Consider the following 22,247-nt stretch of genomic DNA (forward strand, 5'->3'; position numbering starts at 1 on the left):
TGTGCTTACATTACAACAAAGCTTTTATTTTTATGCATCTACAGTGTAAAAATAATACATGTGCTTATTCATGCTCGGATGGATACTGGGTAGATACAAATCATTAAGTCAAAATCTTCACATTTCACATTTAAAAGTGCAGAGGTTATTCAAAAGACTCTTTTACATGCATATTTATAAGCATAAAGGGTCTTAAACAGTGAATATTATATGGTACATTTATGGATATACAATGTGTGAACTCAATATGAAAGAGCTGCATTTAGCTGGAGATAACAAATACAATCGAGGATCAATCGCTTGATTTTTTTGTCCATCAAAATGGACTAACCCAACATCCTGGAGAGATCTTGTTTCTCCCTAAAAAGTGAAAAAATGATAAAGTTAAAATGATCAGCTCTTAATGAGTAAGATATGTTCAGTGATATTCTATATTTATCAACAAAATCAATGAGCTACAAAAAAAAAAAAAACAAAACCAACAATGATCTTTCAAGTATTTCAAACCTGATATTGTTTAGTGCTCTGCACCACAGATCTCTATTTTTTTACCAAGAAACTATCAAAAACTGAACTGTGAGCCAACTGTTGCACTGACGTATTTGAGTCAGTACTGTATATACAGGACAGTTCTGTCGCCAGAAATACTCACTAGAGCACCAAATATATATGTAGAACTCTGTTTTTAAATATTTACATCTTAAGACGTTTGGGTCAGTCAAAGTATTAAGAACATTTCTGTTTAGTTTGATTTAGTTTATCTCATGCAACAAGACATTTAAGGATACTTCATACTCACTCTGGGGCAGAGGGGTTGATGAGGCGTTGCAGCTCTTGAATGTGCTGAGCGACACTGACTGTTGGATAAAAATAAGAAAACAGTGATATGTCATTGATGTCCTTAAGATGCCTTTAATCTTTACAGCAGGGGTGTACAACCCATATTATGGGAGGGCCACTGTCCTGCTTGTTTGCCAACTAGCCCTGCCCTACTCACTGCTGATACCTGGATAAGGTGTGTTACAGTCAATCAGAAGCTGGAAGACACTATCTCAGATGAGGGTGAAAAGGGGGGGAAGGCAAAGTGAATTGGTATCTTCTAGCTTCTGCTTGACTGAACACTGATCAGGTAATCAGCAGTGGGTAGGACAGAAATATTTAGAAAACAAGAAGGGCAGTGGTCCTTGGGGAGCGGGGTCATTCCCTCCCTGCTTTAAAGTATGTGCTAAGTATTTCTGTTGAGTGAATTTAATAAACATCAGATCCATTTAAGACAGGGTTCTCAAACTCCAGTCCTCAAGGGCCACTGTCCTGCTTGTTTTCCATCTATCCCTGCCTTGCAGCGTCTCATTGGATGAACACACCTGATCCAGGTAATCAGTGGTGGGTAAGGCAGGGATAGTTGGAAAATAAGCAGGACAGTGGCCCTTGAGAAATGGAGTTTGAGACCCCTGAAAGTTGTTGAACTAATGTTCAATATGTTACTATTAGTTCGTGCAGGTATCTTTAGTATAAAAAAGTATAAAATGATGTTCTTTTAAAAAAGCTAGTTCACCCAGATTAAAGCTCAATGCAGAATGTTTTGGTTTTAGGGAAATAAAACCAAAATAATCCACAAAACTGGATGCCGACAGAGGTATGTAAAGAAATATTTTTGTATTCTGGATGAACCATTTACTCATTCTTACTTGAGCCTCCTCCAAGTCCATTTGTCCTTCCTGTGCCAAAAGATGATCCAGTTCCACCCTGACTAGTCCCACTTGAGGTGTCTTTCCCTGTTCCACTTCCTGTCTTACTTTGTCCTGAGTTACTGCTCCCAAACCCAAGCCAAGAAAATCCAGAGCTGGTTGAACTGCTTTTACTTGCTGATCCAGTTGACCCAGAGGATGACCCAAAGCCTGAGGAGGTCTTCACACTTGAAACTGGCTTATTTAAGCCTGTGCCACTTGAACTAAGGTTCGGACTTGATCCAGTTGACCCAGAGGATAACCCAGTGGTTGATGAGCCCCTTGTATTTAGTGCTGGCTTATTTGAGCCTATCCCACCTGAGCCTGCTGATCCAAAACCTGACAAAGCTCCCCCAGAGGAGCTGAGACTTGGACTTGACCCAGGTGACAAAAAGCTTGAGGATGAGCTTGAAGAGCCGGTTCCGACTGATCCTGGCTTATTGAATGCTGATCCAATGGAGCTTGTGAGGCTTGGATTTGAACCTGGTGACAAAAAGCTTGAGGATGAGCTTGAAGAGCCAGTTCCAGCTGATCCTGGCTTATTGAATGCTGATCCAATGGAGCTTGTGAGGCTTGGATTTGAACCTGGTGACAAGAATGACGAGCTTGAGGACCCTGTGCCAGTTGATCCTGGCTTATTGAACGTTGACCCTGATGAGCCCAAGCTTGAACCCAACCCAGTTGACCCTGTCCTACCAAGCTGTCCCACGCCAGAAGAGCTGGATGATGCAGAACTGCTTCCACCACCACCAAACAGGTTCCACCCAGTCTGACTGGACCCGCTTGACCTAGAGGTCCCACCAAGCCCCATCTGAAATAAAATGAGAGCAATGTTATTATGTTCTAACTATTGATTTGTATAACTATTGATTCCTTGAACAATTATATAATATGTATGATCCATTTTAAATGGACACAAAATATGATTATATTTGATTATATTTTCTATTTTCTATGTACACAAACTCCTGATTCCTCCATGAGAAGGACATTTTACAATATGTCTTAGTCTAACAGCAGCCAATTAGACCAATATTTTCTCATTTCTCACTTTTCTGCTCCTTTGTTCCTTTCTTTACTTTTACTCTTCCTCCTCATCTGTATTTATCAAATTGTGTTTTCATCTGATATATTTTATGTAAAACCATAAAATTGAACAAAAGTTAGAGATAGGCTTTTGTTTTTTTATTTTGGTATTTCTACAGGCATTATATAATAACATAGGTCTTCTGATACTGCACAGAAACAGGGGATGTCACTACTGACAACAAAGCTAAAATGTGAGCATGCTGCATGTGCAGGGGTTTAGTAGATAAACTCAACAATCTACAGCTGCAGTTAGTTTGCTGAGTAAAACCCAACTGTTGTTATATATTTATACATTTATACTATACTATACTACAGTCTTTTCTTGCTTTATCTACCTTCATTGGCAAACAGCTTAAATTTTTTATCTTTAATAACCTTAATGTAACTTTGATTATTTAAGGCTGAAAACAAGAACTCAGAAAGCCACACTGCTACTAGCATCCCTGAAGAATTTATTACATATTCATGGAATCTGTTATGCTGCATTTTTCTTACTTTGGAATTGCAGGACATGTTGAGCTGCTTGATTTGATCTGTAAGGTGTTCAACTTCTTTAGTTTTATATTTGACACTGTTCTCCAGGACTTCTTTATCTCCCGCTAGCTTCATCTTCACCAATAAGAGTTTCTCCTTGTCCTGATCATATTTTGACTGAAGCTTTTCTAAGTTCTGTTTGTGTTCCTGGATCAGGCCGGAGCGGTTCTGACTGCACAAGCGGTAGTCGTCAGACAGTCGCCAGTTCTCGGCCTTTAAGCGGTTGTTCTCAGCCTGGATGTCTGACACCTGGTCTCCCACAATGTTCAGGTAACGCTGGAGCCTGTCCTCCACTTCTCTGGATAGGCTGGTGCAATTGGTGCGGATCTGCTCCAGGTGTTCCCTCTGTTTCGAACAAGTGAGCTGAAAGGCAATGTGTGCAGGGAAGAGGGATTCAATCTTCTGCAGAAAAGCCTTGGAGACGTTGGCGACACCACTCAAGGACTGGGAAAACTCATTTTTAGATTTTTTTCTATAGAAGTCCAACTCCCTTTCTAGTGTGGATTTGTCTCTCCTCAGACGGATGGCCTCCAAGTTAGTGTTGTCCCTCTCTTTGGCAATCTGGTCCATTTCCATCCTCATACTCTGCACTGTTTGAGTGAAGTTGGAGTTTACCAGCTGAAACTTGGCATTCAGCTGCTCAGCCAGCAACCCACAGTTGGTTATCCTACAATCTTGTACTAAGACAAAGTTGGATAAAAAAAATATATAATAATGCAAAATAGAAGTAGGTGAAGAGATTTTCTCTGAAACAAATGTTTAATTTAGTATGTGAATGTTTGTGGGTTTGCATTAAGGAAATCTCATACTTACTTGGTGGACAATTCCCAGATTGTGTGGCCTTGCAAAGGTACAAATTGGTATTGCACTGTTGCTGTCATTAGTGAAAGAAAAGCCATTTCGATTTTAGTAATTATCTCAGAACTACATGTACAACCCTAATTATTGAAAAAACAACCAATTTATAGAAAGTAATTGTGTGACTATACAAAATATTTAAAAGCCAAACAGACATACTTTTGATTTCAATGGCTGTTTAAAGGTAATAAGTTGAATTCCAAACACATAAAAGATAAATCAGAAGCTTGTTTATGGACACGAACGTGCAGGGAAGATGTAATCAAAATGCTCACCAACTTCTTTTCGAAATCTTGCATAATGAGCAATGAGATGTTGGAGAAGTGCCGGAGCTTCAACAGGTCCCAGTCGTTACGGGCCTTATTGGTCAGGGTGGTATTAAGTAGGTTTGTCAGGTTTTTCCTCTGCTGCTTAAGGGCGACATTCTCTATGGAGAGCCGGCTGAAGCTATCCTCCAGACTCTGGATGCGTCCTGTGGATGCTGAGTCCTGTTTCTTACCATAGACCAGAAAGAGCACAAGGCTGATGATGATAAGAGACTGAATGAGCGAAGAGAAGAAAAAGACAATACGCATGTAGTAGCCGCAGCTCTTGCCCTTTGAGCGGTACTGCATCCTTTTTTGGGCCTCTGGGCTGTACTTCTTGACTTGGGAATACCCAGAGCTGTACATGGCTTCTGATGATCAAAGAGAGAGAAGTAATAAGCAAACAATCCAAGGCTTGAGAATTGCTATGAGGAAATCTGCAAGAGAAGACAATGTTGAATTATTCCAGACCAGCCAAAAGATTTCACAGTCCATTTCATGCTAACCTTGTGCCCCTTCCTCTAACAAAGCTCAGGACACTGCAGACATGGGCCAGACGCTTCCTCTCTGCAGAGCCTGAGAATTGATCAGATTGTGAGCGATGTGTAAACGGGTAGGAATTTATAAACTCCTCTGGTCACACACTCCATGATGGGAGGTTGTCTTGGACTCAGTCCCCTCCCTCCATCAGCTTTCTTCCCGCTCCTTTGGCTCACCCTCCCTAAGCAGAGGTTACCGACACACAGACACAAACACACACACACAGACACAGACAAAGACACACACACACACACACACACACACACACATTTTCAGGATTGTTCTTGGAAATGTCCTGCTGCCAGTCAAAGCAAAGAAAAAAAAGAAAAAGATTTTTGGATTTATGGATCTTGCTGGTTTTAATGAGCAAATGTCTATGAAGCTCAAAGCAGGAATGCAAAATAGAGAATTTAGGTTTTACTGATTAGAAGACATTTTCATTGACAGCACATTTTTCTTCTATTGTGAAAACATATAGGCCATAAACACCACACCAGACCCAACATGTGCAGCTTCATGAATATGTCAAAAAAACATTTATGGGAGCATTTTCTGGTGCACAGCCAACCAGGAGGACAATGGCTCATGTTGGCTCATGTTGCTCTTCTGACATTCTTATTCAGTGGCCCTTTGATGTCATGAGTCTCAGTCCAACATGATGACGTTGGTAAGCTGCCCTCTGTCTCAAAGGACACACGCACACACATAAAGACACTTAATTTAAAACTCCTGACAGGTACAGTCACAACTTTTTCCTGTCAGGCATTGTTGACACGCCTGGGCTCATCTTGACAGGAAGCAGTAACTCATAGAGGAACTGTTGATGGCTAACCCCGCAGCAACTTTTGGGACAAGATCCCAGATAAAGAGCGCCGACAAATGCAAGACAGACAGTCAGTAAAACTGAAATTGAAGTGGTTTGTTTTTATATGAATCTCCAAACACTGGGTATGGGAGGGTTTTTTTTATGTTTCCATCTTGGACGCACTCGTGATGTTGACGCAGCAGTCTCAAGAACAAATTGTTGCGTCGTTTATATTCCTAATACCTTATCAGTTACACAGTTCGCATGCGATAAAAATATTTTTTTTTTAAAAAGAGAGAAGTCGACTTGGTCAACATCTAAGTGAACATCTAAGTGAGAGCTGAAATTGTATTAAATGCTCAGTTCATGCAATTAGTGCACAAAAATCCATATTTCCCTGTCACTTCTGTCAGTACTGAGCCATGCAGCTACGTTAGATTTACTGTCATTAAGTTTTGTGATATCTGCTTCGAAAGTATGTAGAGCCAATTTTAAATAAAAAGTGAATGGAGCTTTGTGTGTGATGCTCAAAGCACTTAAAATTATATCTGAAAAGCTCAACAGCAAAATATCTTTCCAGAGACAATAATTACAGGCCGCACTTTTAACAACGTTCATTACTGGTCCCCCAGACTGGTGTTTACACGAAAAACAAACTAATGCAAAACAATAAAATTACATTATAAAACCGATGAAAGGTATGTGCTCACCCAACACTACACATCTGCTTCAGTATGAGTTTGAATGAGTGCTATTCATAATTTATTTGGATTTCTTTGTGTATGGGTTACACAAATTGATCTCTGAAAAGGGTGTCTGTCCAAAGGAGATTTAATCAAAGGGAACATTAAAAATACATAAATAATACTTGAGTTTATGAGCTAGAAATCACAAGAGGTTTCAGTGTCACTAAGCATGGTCATTAATATTAACAAAATGAATAAAATAATCAAAATGAAACATGAAACTCTTCAGAACACGATTTACATGATTTTAACTGCATGACTAATGATCATTTGAGAAAGACTGATAATAGCAAAAGCTTCTTTTGACCCAGATATTCTTAGAAAATATATTAGTTCAAGTGAAAACTGTTTCTCCAAGCAAATATTTTCAAGCCACTCAAATATTGCTTATTTCTCAATTCAAACATTGTTATCTAAAGCTGTCCACGTGGGTGCGAACAGCCTAATTTCACAGCACTTCATGGGTGAGCAGTTAAAAGCTGTACCACTCCCACACACCAGCAGCAACAGTACATGTGCAGCATCTGCTGCTGCAGCCGAGGTTACATGGTTTTAACGGAATCTATAGCTTCTGAAGCAGCTCTGCGTGTCCCAGATTACACCCTTTACTGGATCAGGTAGTGAGGGAACAGAGCTCTGTTGTTTTGGTGTTCAGGAAATGAAATGCGCTGATCTACGGTAAGACACAAAACAACCTGTTCAATGAGTCTTATGATCTTCGTACTGTGATTTGGGGGTGTTGGGTGTTTACTCAGAATATCCCTAATGTCACTATTTGACTTCCTCTGAGTTGTCACGCAGCTGTAGAATATACCATTGTTAAACAAGAAATGAAAAAATAAATGATAAACAATAAAAAATTCTAAATTGAACCACCTGAACAAAGTCTTACATCGTTACTCATCAGTCAGTAACCTTTAATTGATTTATGTGGTATGAGGAGCCAAAACATAAATACTGCAGTGTGTTTATTATTTTCTTTGAAACTTGAAGCTCTGACTCCTCACTTAAGTGAAGCTCACTCTCGACTCCATTATACTCATGTTTCATCAATATGAAAACAACACACACCCACACAGCATCCACTGAGATTATCTCGTGTTGGCTTAAAAAACGTAATTACAGCTGCTTTTAGCGAAGAGCCTCACAGCAACAGCAGATCTCACTGACACAAGAAAACCTTGCCGACATAATGGCCTTACTCACAAACACTATTCCTAATTCATTTCAATTTCATTTAAGAATTGAACATACATACAAATAATAATAATATCTGATTTGCACACATGCTATATTTATACAAGAAACCACACAGTTTGGTTAAAGCAGAAAATCTGTGTTTACATTAAATTCAGTTGTAATGTGTTAAATATAAAACTCAAGTTTACAAACTGATCAATTATCAAGATTTTTGCTATTTGAAACAAGATAATCGTCTATTGAAAATCATGATCCAGTGTTTTTTTTTAAATTTTTCTTTTCCTCATTTTGATAGATCATTTGGACTGATGCTACTGTAACAGGACAGTCTCCATGAAATATTGAAGAAACATACACACAGACACTGCCACTTAGTGGGCAAATGACACAACTACAAATTTTTAGAAGTACATGGTCCTTAAGTAAAGCGAGGGGAATATGGTAGCACATGTGGGGGAAAAGACAAACAGCTGTACAGCATACATCATGTAAAAAAAAGTTGTATTTAACTTATTTATGGCTTTTACTGTCATATTATTTGTATTAAAAAATTATGTACTGAGGAACACATACAGTCTGTGTTCCTAAATTGTTAAAGTAACAACTCTATGTATGAAAAATGTAAACTAACCTAGAATCTGGCTGAATAGTGCATCTGTTGTGGGTGATTTGAAGAGAACTGTAATAAGAGATATCATGTTAACATATTCAATATCATATTCAAAAGCTAAAATAAGGAGTTTTTTTTTTTCACTCCAGCTATTCTCATGCCACCCACTTGCCATATTGTTTTACCTGCGTTTACAAAACAGCTACACCAAGCTATTTTCTTAATAATAAAGCCTCAGTAATACAAAACAAACAAACACACCGAGAGGTTTCCGTCCAAAGACGTGCTGCTAATTGGCAATTTGCTCTGAAGGATCTGGTTATCAGTATCACAGCCACGCGCTATATCAGGTGGCTGCGCTGAAGAAAGAAGCTTCTGCTACAGGGGAAGCAGTAAATACCTGAGTTGACCACCAGACTGAACATAGGCAATGAAATGATACTGTGCTAAATAACTTTGAAACGCCTTCTTTTGTTGTCATCAGTCCAGCTACTGAGTGGGCCATCGGTTGAATGTAAATGATACTGTACTGCTTCAGTTGGATTAAAAAAAAAAAAAAAAAAAAAAATCAGACACTCATTTATCATGACAATGCATGATGATATCAAAGCTCGAGTTGTTCAAATGAATTTTCTCAACAGGAACTGTGATGTGCAATCCTCTCAGATCATTTATTCAGCCTCAAATTAAATTTAAAAATGAAAGACTGGCTGTGACCAGGGGCTCCTGTGGTGGTGTGATAAGAAAGGCTGCAGTATTCATGTCAAAGAAATTCCCCTTCAGATTGTATTTACCTTCGTTTTTTAATCAATTTTTCCTGCTGAATGAAGGAGGCAGCTGGGGCACTAATGGGTGAAATAAGAAGGATTTGGTTCGTAATAACATTATGTACAGTGGCTTTCTGCATGTTCCCATCAGGCAGCTCTCATCAGAGGTGGCTGAAAAGACAGAATGATGAATACCCGAGCGTTAATCCCCTTCTTCTTTGCGTCTTCAGCCCAGCAGATGTTTTCCCTTTGACCCGTACAAAAGGCGCCTGTTTTTGTTTCCAGGCTTGTCCATTCCTCAAAGGTCACAGGTCACTCTGGTCTCAGAGTGAAGCTGTCACTGCAACTCTAAACATTTGACAACCATCAGAGCGTGATGAAAACCTCGTCTCCACAAGGAGGCTGCACAGACGCCTCATGATTACTTTAAGTAAAGACCTACTTTCCATATGTTGATGTGGTTGAAAGCAGACTGCTAACACCCTGAGATTGAATTACAGAATTACAGTGGTTGCTGGGGGTGCCTGAGGGAGGGGGCTGGCCTAACTTTAGACATTCAGAAATGCAGATGGGAGGGTGGGGTAGAGGTGATTGTATTTTTGAAAGGACAGTGTTTGGAAATAGATCTTAAAAGAAAAACATTAACATTAATGGTTACAATGTTAACTCAGTCAGTGAATTACTCATGTTTGGGCCTGCCCAGCAGCACCAGAGGCTGGGCTTTATTGACCCACCCTGTAATGTTGACTTTGAAAGAAGTCAGCATATTATTTCTGAACAGGGATACAAGGCTTAAAGGCTTTAAAATGTAATGTTACTACAGCTTAGCATTTGAATTCTCATAAAAATATGCAAAGACTGATCCTGAAACAGAACATTTGTAGCTGATTATGGAGCAAACAAGGCCATCGTGTAGTTCTGCCTGTGTCATCTTGGACAGCTGTCAGTTGGTCACAAGATCTAAAAGCCCTTATACCCAGCAGGGAATCCACTAAACTCGTTGAACCAGGTGTTTGGCACAGACTCCAGATTCTAAAAACAATATCATTCATAGGCTACATTCACCAACATTAACAGACCAGTTCACATGCCGTGATCCCAAACAGGCAACCCAAATAAAGGATTCAAATTACAGCCATCAGTTATGCTCCTCTGATACACAACAAACTTGGAGACCTTTCACCTCAATAAAGCAAGAAACAGGTTGGCGGTGTCAACAAGTTTGGACAATGACAACAAGCTAAGCTGAACCTTCGGAGTGATGTGAGTGCATCACAGTGTTGGCGCTTCAGTCACAGAGTCTTAGGACAAATTCATTTCAGATAGGTAGAAGTTGAAAAAAAGAAGACAGCAACAATAGGCCAACACCATAAATGTCAAAGCCCATAGCATATGTGTATACAAATACGTTTATCTGCTAAGATGCCAAATTGTTTATTTATTTACACTCGCTGCTAGTGGTGCATAAAGCCTTGAGAGATGTATGTAAACAAGGGAGAGCAGATATAGAGATAACTATTCAACTACAGTAGAAGAAGTCAGCTGGTCATTTCAAGAAGTAAACAGATCATTAAAATTGCCTGTTTAGACATTTAGTTTGAATTCTTATCTAAACGATGAGATATTGAAGTTGTTTTTCTTAAACTAGACACAGTTCAGTGGTTCATGTAAAACATGTGCTGCTTGTTGACTGTGAGCTGCTTTGTGATTAGCTGACAGTCTACTGCCAGTTCAGTAGATCATTAGGACATCTATGCCATGTCTCCTCTCACTGACAGGGGGAACTAACCGGGCGTGGACAGTTTGGAGAATTAGCAGCAGGTAACAGTATTTTGCTATAGAAATGACCTCCAATTATACTGAATTGATTTTTTCACAGTAATAGCATTAAACTGTGAAGTTCACTTAAGCTCAAAATGCATTTTCATATTGCATAACTGCATATTGTATTGCCAATCGCAAAATGAATTAAAGGGCCAGGAATCCATGACATGCAGTTGATTTAGTTTTCATTTAAAACTTTTACCAGAACAATTAAAAAGTGAATTGAGTATTGAATTGCCACATTGCATGCTGCCAATTGCAAAATCACTTGCTAATTGAATAAAGAAGCCAAAAAAAAACTTCCATAATTTTCTCCATCCGCTTGATACTTTTTAATATCATTTTGATGATACATTGTAGTTTTGTATTTTGTATGTGTGTAGGAGATAATCAGTTTTGCGCATAAAAATATTTGGGAGTTTTTCATACATAATAATTTTATAATATAATCTTAAAATGGTCGACACAATTATTACTTCCAGTTTTGAAATTTTGGTAACCCACCGTTAAAATGGTTGGTCTAAAGACCAGGCTGCTGCCAACAGTTTACCAATGTTTACCCTCCTTATATCTCTTAAATATCCATCCACCCATCATCTATACCTGCTTATTCCTTCCATCTATACCAGTGTCACGGGGATCTGCTGGAGCCTATCCCAGCTCTCTCTGGGTGAAAGGCAGGGGTCCACCCTGGACAGGTCACCAGTCCATCACAGGGCCACATAGAGACAAACAACCTCACACACTCACACTCACTCCTATGGGCAATTTAGAGTCACCAATCAACCTGACATACATGTTTTTGGACTGTGGGAGGAAACCAGAGTACCTGGAGAAAACCCACACAAGCACAGGGAGAACATGCAGACTCCACACAGAAAGGTGTGAGGCAACAGTGCTAACCACTCATCCACCATGCTGCTCGCTCTTAAATATCTTTTTAATTACTGATAATTATTGATTTCTTATTGACGCTATAAGGTGTATTTGGCAGCTTGGCAGACATCTTTTGCAGTCTTGCATTTTTGTTCCTCACTGAGTGAGGAGCAACCACATTCCTGACTGTTGGTTCAAAGGTCACGTCACTCCTGCCCCCAATGGTATCTCTCAAACAGACACACACACACTGAAGTGGAAATGAAAGACATGTACAGCATCTCTTTGAATCTAAAGTTTGTCATACCACCTTCTCCCTTAGAGAATAACTATTCAGTGTAAAAATATTATTTTTGAAATCTAAATCCCAGACTAACCACCAGGATTACTGCAGTTCGTTCTGTCTACTAAATGTTTGCAAATGCAGATATCATCCTGCTACTTTGTTGAAGTTGTATTTAATTTCTACTAGGGAGCTGAGAAGAGTCTTCTTTTGTTTAGGTGAAGACAAGTGTAACAATTAGACACTGCCATGTTTTAATGGCATCCTGTTGGCAAACTGCTGGAATTTGGTGCATTTAAGATTAATCTGATCTACAAACACAGACAAAGAGATTAATTCAACAAGATTAGGCACGTCCAGTCTCGAAGGTTACTCTCATACAGCTGGATTGCTTCTGACAGTTTTCAGACACCGGACTTTAATAAACTAAACAATTTGATTATATAGTCACAGAAGATAAGCTCTAAATATTAGAATAAATCATAAGGTTGATGAAACTCAAACCTTAAAACAGCCTCTAAAATATGCCACTTTTTCTGAGAACAATAGAACCAGTTTACTGAAATGTTCTGTTATTTAGGTCCACAATTATTGATTAAGGTCTGCTGGATATCACACACACACACCCACAGAGTCCTTTACAAGCCCTCTTTATTTGACAAGCCTAATCTTTCCCAACACAAGAACTGACAATAAGCAGGCACAGCACCCTAATTAACGGGACTTTCATTCAAATTAACACACACTCACTCACACACACAACCCTCTGATGACCTATTAGCTGTGTAATGGCTGGGACAATGCTTCTCTGTCACACACACATTCTGTCCTCCAGGGGGTAAAGCTGGGTTTGGATTTAGGAATGCCATAAAAGTGTCCATGGGGGGGGGGATCTTTAAAATCTGTGTAATTGTGTTGTAGATAAGACAACAAGTTACATGCAACAAATCTTTAAGGACACTCACATTTTCATCTCCCTATGTCAGTGGCTGCCACCCCCAACCACAAAGAATCAGACATTTACAAGCAGATTCATTACTTATCTCTTTAAGCTCTTACCCAGGGTCATTGTGCCTCCTCTCCTCCCCTTTATCTGTATTTGACCCTGGGCTTTTTCGCATGGCAGGAGAGTGAAAGTCTCTGTGACCTTTTGGGTAACCTCAAACACAAATCACAATGTATTCCTCAAAGCACTGGGATGGAGGGCTTTAAGAGAAATGGTGACCTTTATTTCTGGAACAATGCGCTGGTGAGCAGGCTGCCTTCACGTTCACAGGATCAAAGTGTTTTGTCCAACAGCAACAGACACATTCTTGCTTTGAGATATAAAATTCAGCTCACTGCTGCTTTCCATGGCTTCTGGAAGTGCGTGCTGCAATGTAAAAACTTTCAGATGCAACATTTATCGACTTTCTAAAAGACAAAGGGCAGGCAGGAGGTTGGCTTGCTTGTACTTGTGCAGGGCTTTGGGGTAATTGTATTGTTGAGGTAGTTTTTGAGGCCTCGGGGTCATGCTCTCTGCATCTCTGAGGAGACAGATCCTTCACATTCCTCCTGCATGTGTGTGTGCGCTGCCCCACACAGCCCACTCTCTTTGCTCTTTGACTCCAATGGCCATATAAGGCAGCCGGCACCATGGTAACCACAGGGTTTGAATAGCAGTGTCAAATCCCTGGGAGTGCACGCACGCACACACACACACACACACACACACACACACACACACACACACACACACACACACACACACACACACACACACACACACACACACACACACACAGACAAGCACACAGCCTGCCCCCTCCCCCTCCGCACACACTCCCTCTCCCTCGCTTTGCTTGATCTCTCTCTCTCTCTCAAACACACAAATAGGTTGGAGAAAAACAGATAACAGGAAAAGGGGGCGAGGAAGGAAAAAAAAAAGCAAACTGTGAAATCCAGCTGGTCTCAGGCTGTGGCCATTTTCTTGAATCATAATTTGATTTGTGGACTCCGAGGCTTGAGGAAGGGAGAGGGGGAAGAGGAGCACCCGTCTCTTCCACCCCCACCTCCTGTTTGCCTGAGCCATAGGGAAAGGCTTAACACCCCCCCACACACACACACACACACACACAGATGAAAAGCAGCAAACAGGGCTAGGCCGCAAGTCATTAGTTCTTGGTGGGCAAGCACTGACAAAAGGCTGGAGGGAGAAGCCTGCACGAGTGCCTGGAGAGCAGCCGCAGGAACTATGGAGGGCTGAGGAGACGGACGCTCTATCCTGCTTTCTGGATTTTTTTTTTCCCCTCAAAGAAAGCAGCACAGAGGATACTACCACCACCGAGCACTCATGCTACAACAAGCAAGGAAGAGAGCACTTCCTTGTGTCGAGGATCTACTTGTGTTGTGCGATTTGGGAAGTGAGCACAGGCGGTCCACGTCGGCTCGTCTGTTGCCGCTGCAGTTCTGCGGAAGCCACATGAAAGTGGTGTTGTTGTTGTGTGGACAGCAAGTTGTTTTGCTCGATCTGGAATATCTTCATCGTGAGTCACAATGCTGCCGCTGCTGATGAGGGGATCGCAGCAGAACAGGAGAGCTGTGTCTGCACTCTCAGGCTCACTGGATGGAAGGAAGATCTAAAGCGAGAGCAGGGTTTATTTTTCAGCGAGGGAAGCCATGAGCACAGGACATTAAGGTTCACACTGAGGTAAGCCTGACATCATTTCTACCATTTCAGCTGAAGGTTTGGCGATACAGCTGGTGTGAGCAGAGGCAAAATAAGTGTAAGGGGTACTTTAAAAGGGGTGGTCAAAGCCTCTCCAGGCATGTGCTAAGGCGAGCTACACTGAGGTCCTTTTTCAGCCATTACTGTTGCTACAGAGACAGAGTGAGAGTGAGCCAGAGAGGACTATGTGGAGCTCTGCGGACGAAGATTTTCACCTCGTCTCATCTGCTCACAAATCTCTCTGCCTTTGCTGTGTTTGTGGAGAATGTGCACTGAGTGTTTGACTCATTGTTTCCCGTGAAAGGTTCCTGGGCTGAAACCCATTTAACCCTGGCAGCGTTCGAGAGGCTTCTCCCTGACCGTCTCAGGAGCTGGTCCAGAGAAAAGGAGACCACAACACACAGCGGCTGCGAATCAGATAAGGGAAGATGAAAAGGAAAAGGGTGCAGTGAAATCCACAGGCATGCAGAAGTAAAAAGTTGCCACACACACACAGACTGTTTCCAGGTCATAGTGGAGTGGGAGGAGACTGAACTGCTCTGGTTTATTCTGCCAAATACCCTCCTCCTCCTCCTCCTCTTCACTGCTACAGCCTGTTTTCTTTTCTCTCATTGACATCTGCTTATTCAGCCTGAGGACTATTTTTGCCCCTCGGCTCTGTTATTATAGGCTTTAACATAAACAAGAGACTTCATTAACAAATGAGAGCACAGGCAGGCGGGGAATACTGAGCCTCTCCAGGTGAGTGGAAACACAGAGGCAGGACTTTTGATATTTATGTTACCTTGACAGCAACCAGAAATCTTGGCTGCCTGTCCCATTTTCCTCTGCGGTGGTTCGGTAACCAAGCGATGGCCATGGTGAGTGGGGGCTGGGGAGATCCCAATGGGGGCACCAACGGGTTGGGGGACAAGGGCTACCTGAGGGGGGAGGAGGACGACGGCTCTCCCCAGGCAGGGGGCAGCGACATGGAAGCCGGAGACGACGACAAGGCGTGCGTGGTGGACTGCGTGGTGTGCGGGGACAAGTCCAGCGGGAAACATTACGGCGTGTTCACTTGCGAGGGCTGCAAGAGCTTCTTCAAGAGGAGCGTCAGACGCAACCTGAGCTACACTTGCAGGTGAGCGCTGCATCATGGGAAATGTCGTTTACTGATGGTCAGATTAACACGCAACTGAAAGCCAACAGCGACACTTGGTTATCTATTGACAGTTAGTTAAAAAAACAAAGAACAGAGGTTAATAATAGAAGATAAGAGTCATAAAACACACACAGTGTCTGACTACTGACTTTGCACATAATGAACATATACATACCGCGTTTCTGTCATTCATTTAAGGTCAGTCACTGCATATGACGAATAAGGTTTTTAAACAAAATTTCAGAACATATAATACTTTGACTTTTTTTGTTTTTTTTGTTGAAGCATGTCAGACACAGAACTGCTAATTTAATATTCACGATATTAAAGATGTCTTCATAGTCTACAGTCCTCCTGGGCCACTGCCCTGCCTGTTTTCAGCTGTGTTCAGCCAGTCAGAAGTTGGAAGGGCAGGGGCTAGTTGGAAAACAAGCAGGACAGTGACCCAGGAGGACTGGAGTTGCCACCTCGGATCTAGACTTATCCAAATCCAAAATGATGCAGGATGAATCGCTTATTTAATTATGACATAATTCTCTGACATTTTCAAATTGATCATTTTCACTGACCCAAAACTCAAATATATTTAGTTCTACATACATAGTCAATCAGTTATATGTGACAAAGAAAAGCATGAAATTCTCACTTTTGTTAAGCTGGAACCAAAAAATGTCTTTTAAAATAAACCAGTCAATTAAGTATCAAAATAATTGCCAACCGTGTTTCTGCCGTATACATGATTGCCTGAATATTCCTACTCTACATGAATCAAATAAGAATGTATGCATAACAGCAGTCAATGACTGAAATAATACCGAATCATACAACTAACTGTTTTATGAGGGTGTTAACATTGCCCATAGTTTTACTGAAGTATCAAGAAATTCATAAATCACAAATCCTGTACAATCAGATGATTGTTTGCTTGTGTTCTCAGGTCAAACAGAGAGTGTCAGATTGACCAGCATCACAGGAACCAGTGCCAGTACTGTCGCCTGAAGAAGTGTTTCCGTGTTGGCATGCGCAAAGAAGGTACATGTCCATCCTGATTCATAAACCCTTCATTCATTCTCATCCTTGGGTAAGGTCGAGTGGTGCCCTGGGACACGCTGTGATTGTACATGGCCACTCTATCAAATTTGACAATTGAACTCATATAAAAAATGAAAATAATTATTCATTTATTTCAGTGAAGAGCCTTAGAGGGTCTTCTCATTACTCCCATCAGCTACTCTCAGAAAATGAGAGAAAAAAATCAATCATAGTTAAATTTGTCTTTGCCTCTCCTGCTCCATAAGCTCCACAGAGCAGAGCAAAAGCCACACATGGCTGTCTAGGCCCTATCATGGCTAAGCTAGCCATGCGTGTCAGCTCAATGCCATGTACTAAGTGGCTTAATCTAGTGGCTGTGTAAGAGTGACTGAGAGGGATATGGCACTAAGACACCTGTGTCCCAGAGCCTTAAGCCTCCAGTTGAAGCTGCAGAAACCCTCTGACCTGTGGGCTCGATCTAGTCCAATACGGGGATTTCACCTTAAGCGGTGGAGTCTGATTCAATGTTATGCCAATACAGAGGATATAAAGAAAAAAATCTTTATGTAAAGATAAACCCAAATTAATAAGAGGTTTCAACACTAAAGCCATAGAAAATATATTTAATGTTTAAAGGTTTCAAGTGGTTGCTGATTTTAAAAAAACATGCCCATCTATTTGTGTGTCTGAGTCGTTTTTCTCTGATACACACAGATCATTAAGCTTGCTAATGAGACACATTATGACTCCCTGCAGAAAAAAATCCCTTTGCTTGATCACCTCCACAGAGAGGTCAGACATCAGGATCATCTACTGACTGGAAGGGATTTAGTGTCTTTCTCAAGGACACCTAAGAAGGACAGTCGATTACCACATATGAATTCATACCCTCAAATGAATGCGTCTCTAGCCTATTCAGTCGGTCGGCCTGCTGTCTTGGTTCTGGCAGTAATACTGTCTGTCACGGCTTGTGGCACTTTCTTTATTCAAAGTGATGTTCGAGTGTCTGGTGGTGTTTTAGAGTGCAGCTCCAGTCTTCTGTGTATATTCAGATGAAGACATACTAAGGTTACTGCAGCAGTGTGTTGTAATTCTCCTCCATAATTAATACTGCAGGGATTTTACATTTATAAGAAAAGTAAATTCTTGTCTCCACATCTTTTTATTTTGGTAGATAACCTTCATGTAGCCTGACGAGCACCAGAATATTTCTCCTCCTTCAGGCTCTTGTCGAGTCAGTCTGAGCCTTATTTTAAACTTGACGTACAGCCTTCATATGGAGCCTGTGTGGTGATAATCAGCCATACACCGCTAGCTGAAGTCACTTTTAACATTTCTTCTTCTGCATTTTTTTTGTCCTAATTCTTACACTCCCCTCACCTTGGCCTTCACAATTTTCTTTGCTACTTTCTCCTCTACTTTATTACCTCTGCTTTCAACTCCTCTTGGTTTCCTCCTCTATTCCCTTTCTCTTTGTTCCCCAACCAAACTAAAGCAGTTCAACGTGGTCGCATCCCACCTCAGCCGAGTCTTAGCCCCTCCATCACGCCCATAGGTGGTGCCAGTGGCCTGGGAAGTGGCGAGTTTTATAACAACAACAATGGAGGAAGTGGCGGAGGTCAGCCGGTGTCAGAACTCATTTCGCAGCTTCTGAGAGCTGAACCGTACCCCAGCAGTCGGTATGGGCACCAGTACAACCAACAGGCCGGTCCAGATAACGCCATGGGCATCGACAACATCTGTGAACTGGCTGCTCGCCTACTCTTCAGCACTGTGGAGTGGGCCAGAAATATCCCTTATTTCCCTGAACTGCCTGTGTCAGACCAGGTCAGTATATTGAATTTTGCATAACAGGTAAAAAGGTGTGGTGATGTGTTAGGATGTACATTTTCAGATTTTTCCCTTTCATTATCAGAGTGTTTTCTAGTAAATGTAGAAAAGAAACAGAAAAGGAGCAAATGGATGGTGACAGTGTAGCAGTACCAGTTTCACAACCAATCAAATCTGCAGGTGGCCCTGCTGAGGCTGAGCTGGAGCGAGCTGTTCATCCTCAACGCAGCCCAGTCGGCACTGCCGCTCCACATGGCTCCTTTGCTGGCTGCGGCTGGCTTCCACTCCTCACCCATGTCTGCTGAGCGTGTGGTGTCCTTCATGGACCAGGTGAGGGTGTTCCAGGACCAGGTAGACAAGCTGACCAGGCTGCAGGTGGACTCAGCTGAATACAGCTGCCTCAAGGCCATCGCACTCTTCTCTCCAGGTGACCATCTTTGCGCTTCTGCTTTATCTGTTCTTATTGTAACACAGTGTGTTGCAGAACCATAGTAGGTACTGACTTCAGTGATTAGTTACTTCAGTAATTTAATGTTGTCATCCACTAGGCCTCCACTTATGGCTTCCAACCACCACACCACCAGTTTTTCAGAGATACAAAGGCTGAGTAGGACTAGTACACTTATCTTCATGTGTAAAAATGTTGCTATCAATGAACTGAAGTGAACACACAAAGTAAGAGCCTAAAAGCACATTAAACAATAATGGTAAAAGAAACTAAAAAATGTGAAAATACTGAAGGTCCTAAACCTAAAAAACTTCAAATCATTTTGTCTAGACTGAGTGGGAAACTGCAGTGATACTTGCTGTATTAATCTGGGAATTTGCCTCCTACTATGGCACCATCTCCTGGCTTATTAATGAAAATGCAGTAATCTTCAATGTTCTGTGTAATTAATGCTGTCAGCAGCCATTATGCAGCACAGTGCATTTAATAGCTAAAGTCTTGTATAAGTGGCTACATTAAATAAATTGCTTATTGTAAGTGCCACTTCTAAAGGCACTCAGATCTTCTCTAAGCTAAATGATCAGGTCCTGCTAAGAGTTTTAATTTATGTTTGGGTCGTAGGGTTTGAATGTATACATTTGATACCACACTTTGTTTTTGTTATTTCCCCTCAGGGGCATTTTATCACATTATTTGCTAGGATATGAATCTTCCTCTCGGCTCATCACGACTCTTTATGTAACCTGCCTACACTATTAAGTAACTGCCTCCTCCTCCTCCTCCTCTTTCAGACGCCTGCGGTCTAACAGACCCAGTACATGTGGAGTCTCTGCAGGAGAAGGCTCAGGTGGCTCTGACAGAGTACGAGAGGATGCAGTACCCGAGTCAGCCTCAGCGCTTCGGCCGCCTGCTCCTGCGTCTCCCTGCCCTGCGCGCCGTTCCCGCCAGTCTCATCTCCCAGCTCTTTTTCATGCGCCTGGTAGGAAAGACACCCATTGAGACACTGATCCGTGACATGCAGCTCTCCGGAAGCTCAATCAGCTGGCCGTATGTCCCAGGACAGTAGCACACCCCCTCCCCTACTGGATGAGGTCTCCGTCTGGAATTAGTGACGACAAGGACCCACAGGAAACCTCCTGACTCATCACTGTCCATCTGTGTTGTTGTCAAACTGCAGTGCCAGCTGGCCATCAAATGTACTTTACTGTAACTGCTCTATTCCCCCTCATGAAACAAGCCCCTCGTCTCCACACGGGCCTCCAGAGAACAGAGAGGAGTCGGTGCCAGGATGGATCTGTCTTGTTGCCAGCCCAGTCGTTCTGGTGCCAGGTCTCAGGCCAGAGAACAGATCTTCATGCTGGGCTCCGATATGGTCACCACAGCTAGTCATGTCACCACCCACATGCCACAGTGACTAAAGATCTCTCAGTTTCATGTAGAGGGCAGCAGCACCCCGCTACAAAAACATCTAGAGGACAAAACTATCCCCAGTGAAAGTCAGCAGAACAATTTTTCCCACACTGGGCTCATTTGTCACGGCTCACCATTTGTGATACGGTGACCTTTTTATCCACAGAACTGATAGTATCACAATCCTGACTACAGTGATGCTAACTGAACAGTGTAAAGCATCAGAAAACTCTAGTGAACTCTGTGAACTGGATATAAGACACAGCTGGGGCCTCGTCGTTTAAGAGAAAGTACAGAATTCGCGTTCTCTTTTCTCAGCTCTTGAGGAAGAAGCAAAAGGAACAGAAATGAAATAAAACAAAGGAGAATTCACCAAAGTCTATCACATCCTCTGAGATGGTTTTCAAATAGAGTAATTAGCACCACAAAGCAGAGAGGAGAAGATAAACAGACTCCTGACCATCAAGAGAACAATAATTTTAAATCCATTTACAGGGCTCACTGTTGCTGTAGTGGGCGATTTAAAAAAAAAAAAAAAAAAAAAAAATAAAGCCACACTTACACAAGAATGGACTAATACCTCAGTAGACATCAGAATGCTTTAGTCTGATATTTCCTCAACACAAACCTCTGTAAATGTCATTCACCAGAAACCGCCTTCTTTTTGACAACTGCCTTGTTATTCAGTATGAATTTGGGACACCTATGAAATATGAGTCTTATGAGCATCACAAACATTTGTCTTGTATCTCTTTAAAAGATCCCCAAAGTGATTTTTACTTGTGTTTTGATATTAGTTTTGACTGATTGAATATGATGAATTCAGTTATTAAACATTGTTTGGATAAATCTTTGCAAATGAAAACTGGCAGGCTGACATTTCTGTAAATGAAACTGGTTTCAGTACTTAGTTCTGCACATAGAGTTGGTGACCAGAGTTTCTAACCAACACTACCATTTGAATACCAGTTTACGCTGAGTAATGTGTTGCAATGTGTATATAAACGGAGGTCGACTTTGTCTTTTTGCATGTTCAAATGTTTTGCATCTTTGCTAAGTTGAGTTCCCTTCTTTTACATTATGTAATTCAGGATTCATTTAAACATTAAAAATATTGCTTTCTCTGTTAGTTCCTAGATGTTTGTTTCTGTATGCATTTACATGGAAAATACCTCTCTCATCTGTTCAAACGTCAAAGAAGAAGCTTATCTTCACGCCACTGCAGCTGATATGATGTTCATGCTCCCATCTTTAAGCATCTGAGTAGGTCTCTGCTGCTGTGAATGGTGTAAAATGATGTTGTCATGGATGAGAATCTGGTGGAAAAACTGCACTTAGCGGATATTCAATGCCAAAACATCACGCTGTCTGTGACAATTTAAAAGAAGATGGGCCCTGATTCGCTGGTCCACCAGAATTTACCTCACATGGGTGTTTCTAAAGGCGAGTTAAGTATTTTAGGTACGTCAAAGGAAACAATAAAATCAACTCAAAACAGAAAATATTTAAGCATTT

The 22,247-nt window shown here is 41.5% G+C and overlaps 2 protein-coding genes across 4 annotated transcripts; one reads left to right on the forward strand and one right to left on the reverse strand.

Annotated features, from left to right (window-relative positions):
• On the reverse strand, positions 1–5,159 carry plvapa (plasmalemma vesicle associated protein a). Of its 2 annotated transcripts, XM_026314162.1 has the most exons (7): positions 5,020–5,159; positions 4,484–4,884; positions 4,164–4,224; positions 3,312–4,030; positions 1,689–2,538; positions 800–857; positions 1–360 (listed from the first exon to the last, which is right to left on the reverse strand). In XM_026314162.1, the coding sequence occupies exons 2-7, from the start codon at positions 4,877–4,879 to the stop codon at positions 327–329; spliced, it is 2,118 nt and encodes a 705-aa protein (XP_026169947.1). In that variant the 5' UTR covers positions 4,880–4,884; positions 5,020–5,159; the 3' UTR covers positions 1–326. The 2 variants fall into 2 exon arrangements, with proteins under 2 accessions (XP_026169947.1, XP_026169948.1); XM_026314163.1 differs by having other exon boundaries at positions 4,484–5,116.
• An 8,869-nt stretch (positions 5,160–14,028) lies between these two features.
• Positions 14,029–22,216, forward strand: nr2f6a (nuclear receptor subfamily 2, group F, member 6a). Of its 2 annotated transcripts, none has more exons than XM_026313477.1 (6): positions 14,029–14,853; positions 15,176–15,991; positions 16,950–17,044; positions 18,540–18,871; positions 19,055–19,301; positions 20,114–22,216. In XM_026313477.1, exons 2-6 carry the CDS (start codon positions 15,723–15,725, stop codon positions 20,386–20,388), a joined length of 1,218 nt encoding a protein of 405 aa, XP_026169262.1. In that variant the 5' UTR covers positions 14,029–14,853; positions 15,176–15,722; the 3' UTR covers positions 20,389–22,216. The 2 variants fall into 2 exon arrangements, with proteins under 2 accessions (XP_026169262.1, XP_026169264.1); XM_026313479.1 differs by having other exon boundaries at positions 18,543–18,871.
• The last annotated feature ends 31 nt before the right edge of the window (positions 22,217–22,247 follow it).

This window comes from Mastacembelus armatus, chromosome 17, assembly GCF_900324485.2.
Source record: "Mastacembelus armatus chromosome 17, fMasArm1.2, whole genome shotgun sequence".
Lineage (NCBI taxonomy): Eukaryota > Metazoa > Chordata > Actinopteri > Synbranchiformes > Mastacembelidae > Mastacembelus > Mastacembelus armatus.

What these genes read in the sequence shown, in the direction of transcription:
- plvapa (XM_026314162.1), bottom strand. Translation starts at nt 4,879, where the DNA reads ATGTACAGCTCTGGGTATTCCCAAGTCAAGAAGTACAGCCCAGAGGCC. An exon ending in ATCTGGGAATTGTCCACCAA is followed by an intron (nt 4,031 to 4,163) that starts GTAAGTATGAGA and finishes ACTTTGTCTTAG; the next exon opens with TACAAGATTGTAGGATAACC. An exon ending in ATCAACCCCTCTGCCCCAGA is followed by an intron (nt 361 to 799) that starts GTGAGTATGAAG and finishes TTCACTTTTTAG; the next exon opens with GGAGAAACAAGATCTCTCCA.
- nr2f6a (XM_026313477.1), top strand. Translation starts at nt 15,723, where the DNA reads ATGGCCATGGTGAGTGGGGGCTGGGGAGATCCCAATGGGGGCACCAAC. An exon ending in AACCTGAGCTACACTTGCAG is followed by an intron (nt 15,992 to 16,949) that starts GTGAGCGCTGCA and finishes TTGTGTTCTCAG; the next exon opens with GTCAAACAGAGAGTGTCAGA. An exon ending in CATCGCACTCTTCTCTCCAG is followed by an intron (nt 19,302 to 20,113) that starts GTGACCATCTTT and finishes CTCCTCTTTCAG; the next exon opens with ACGCCTGCGGTCTAACAGAC.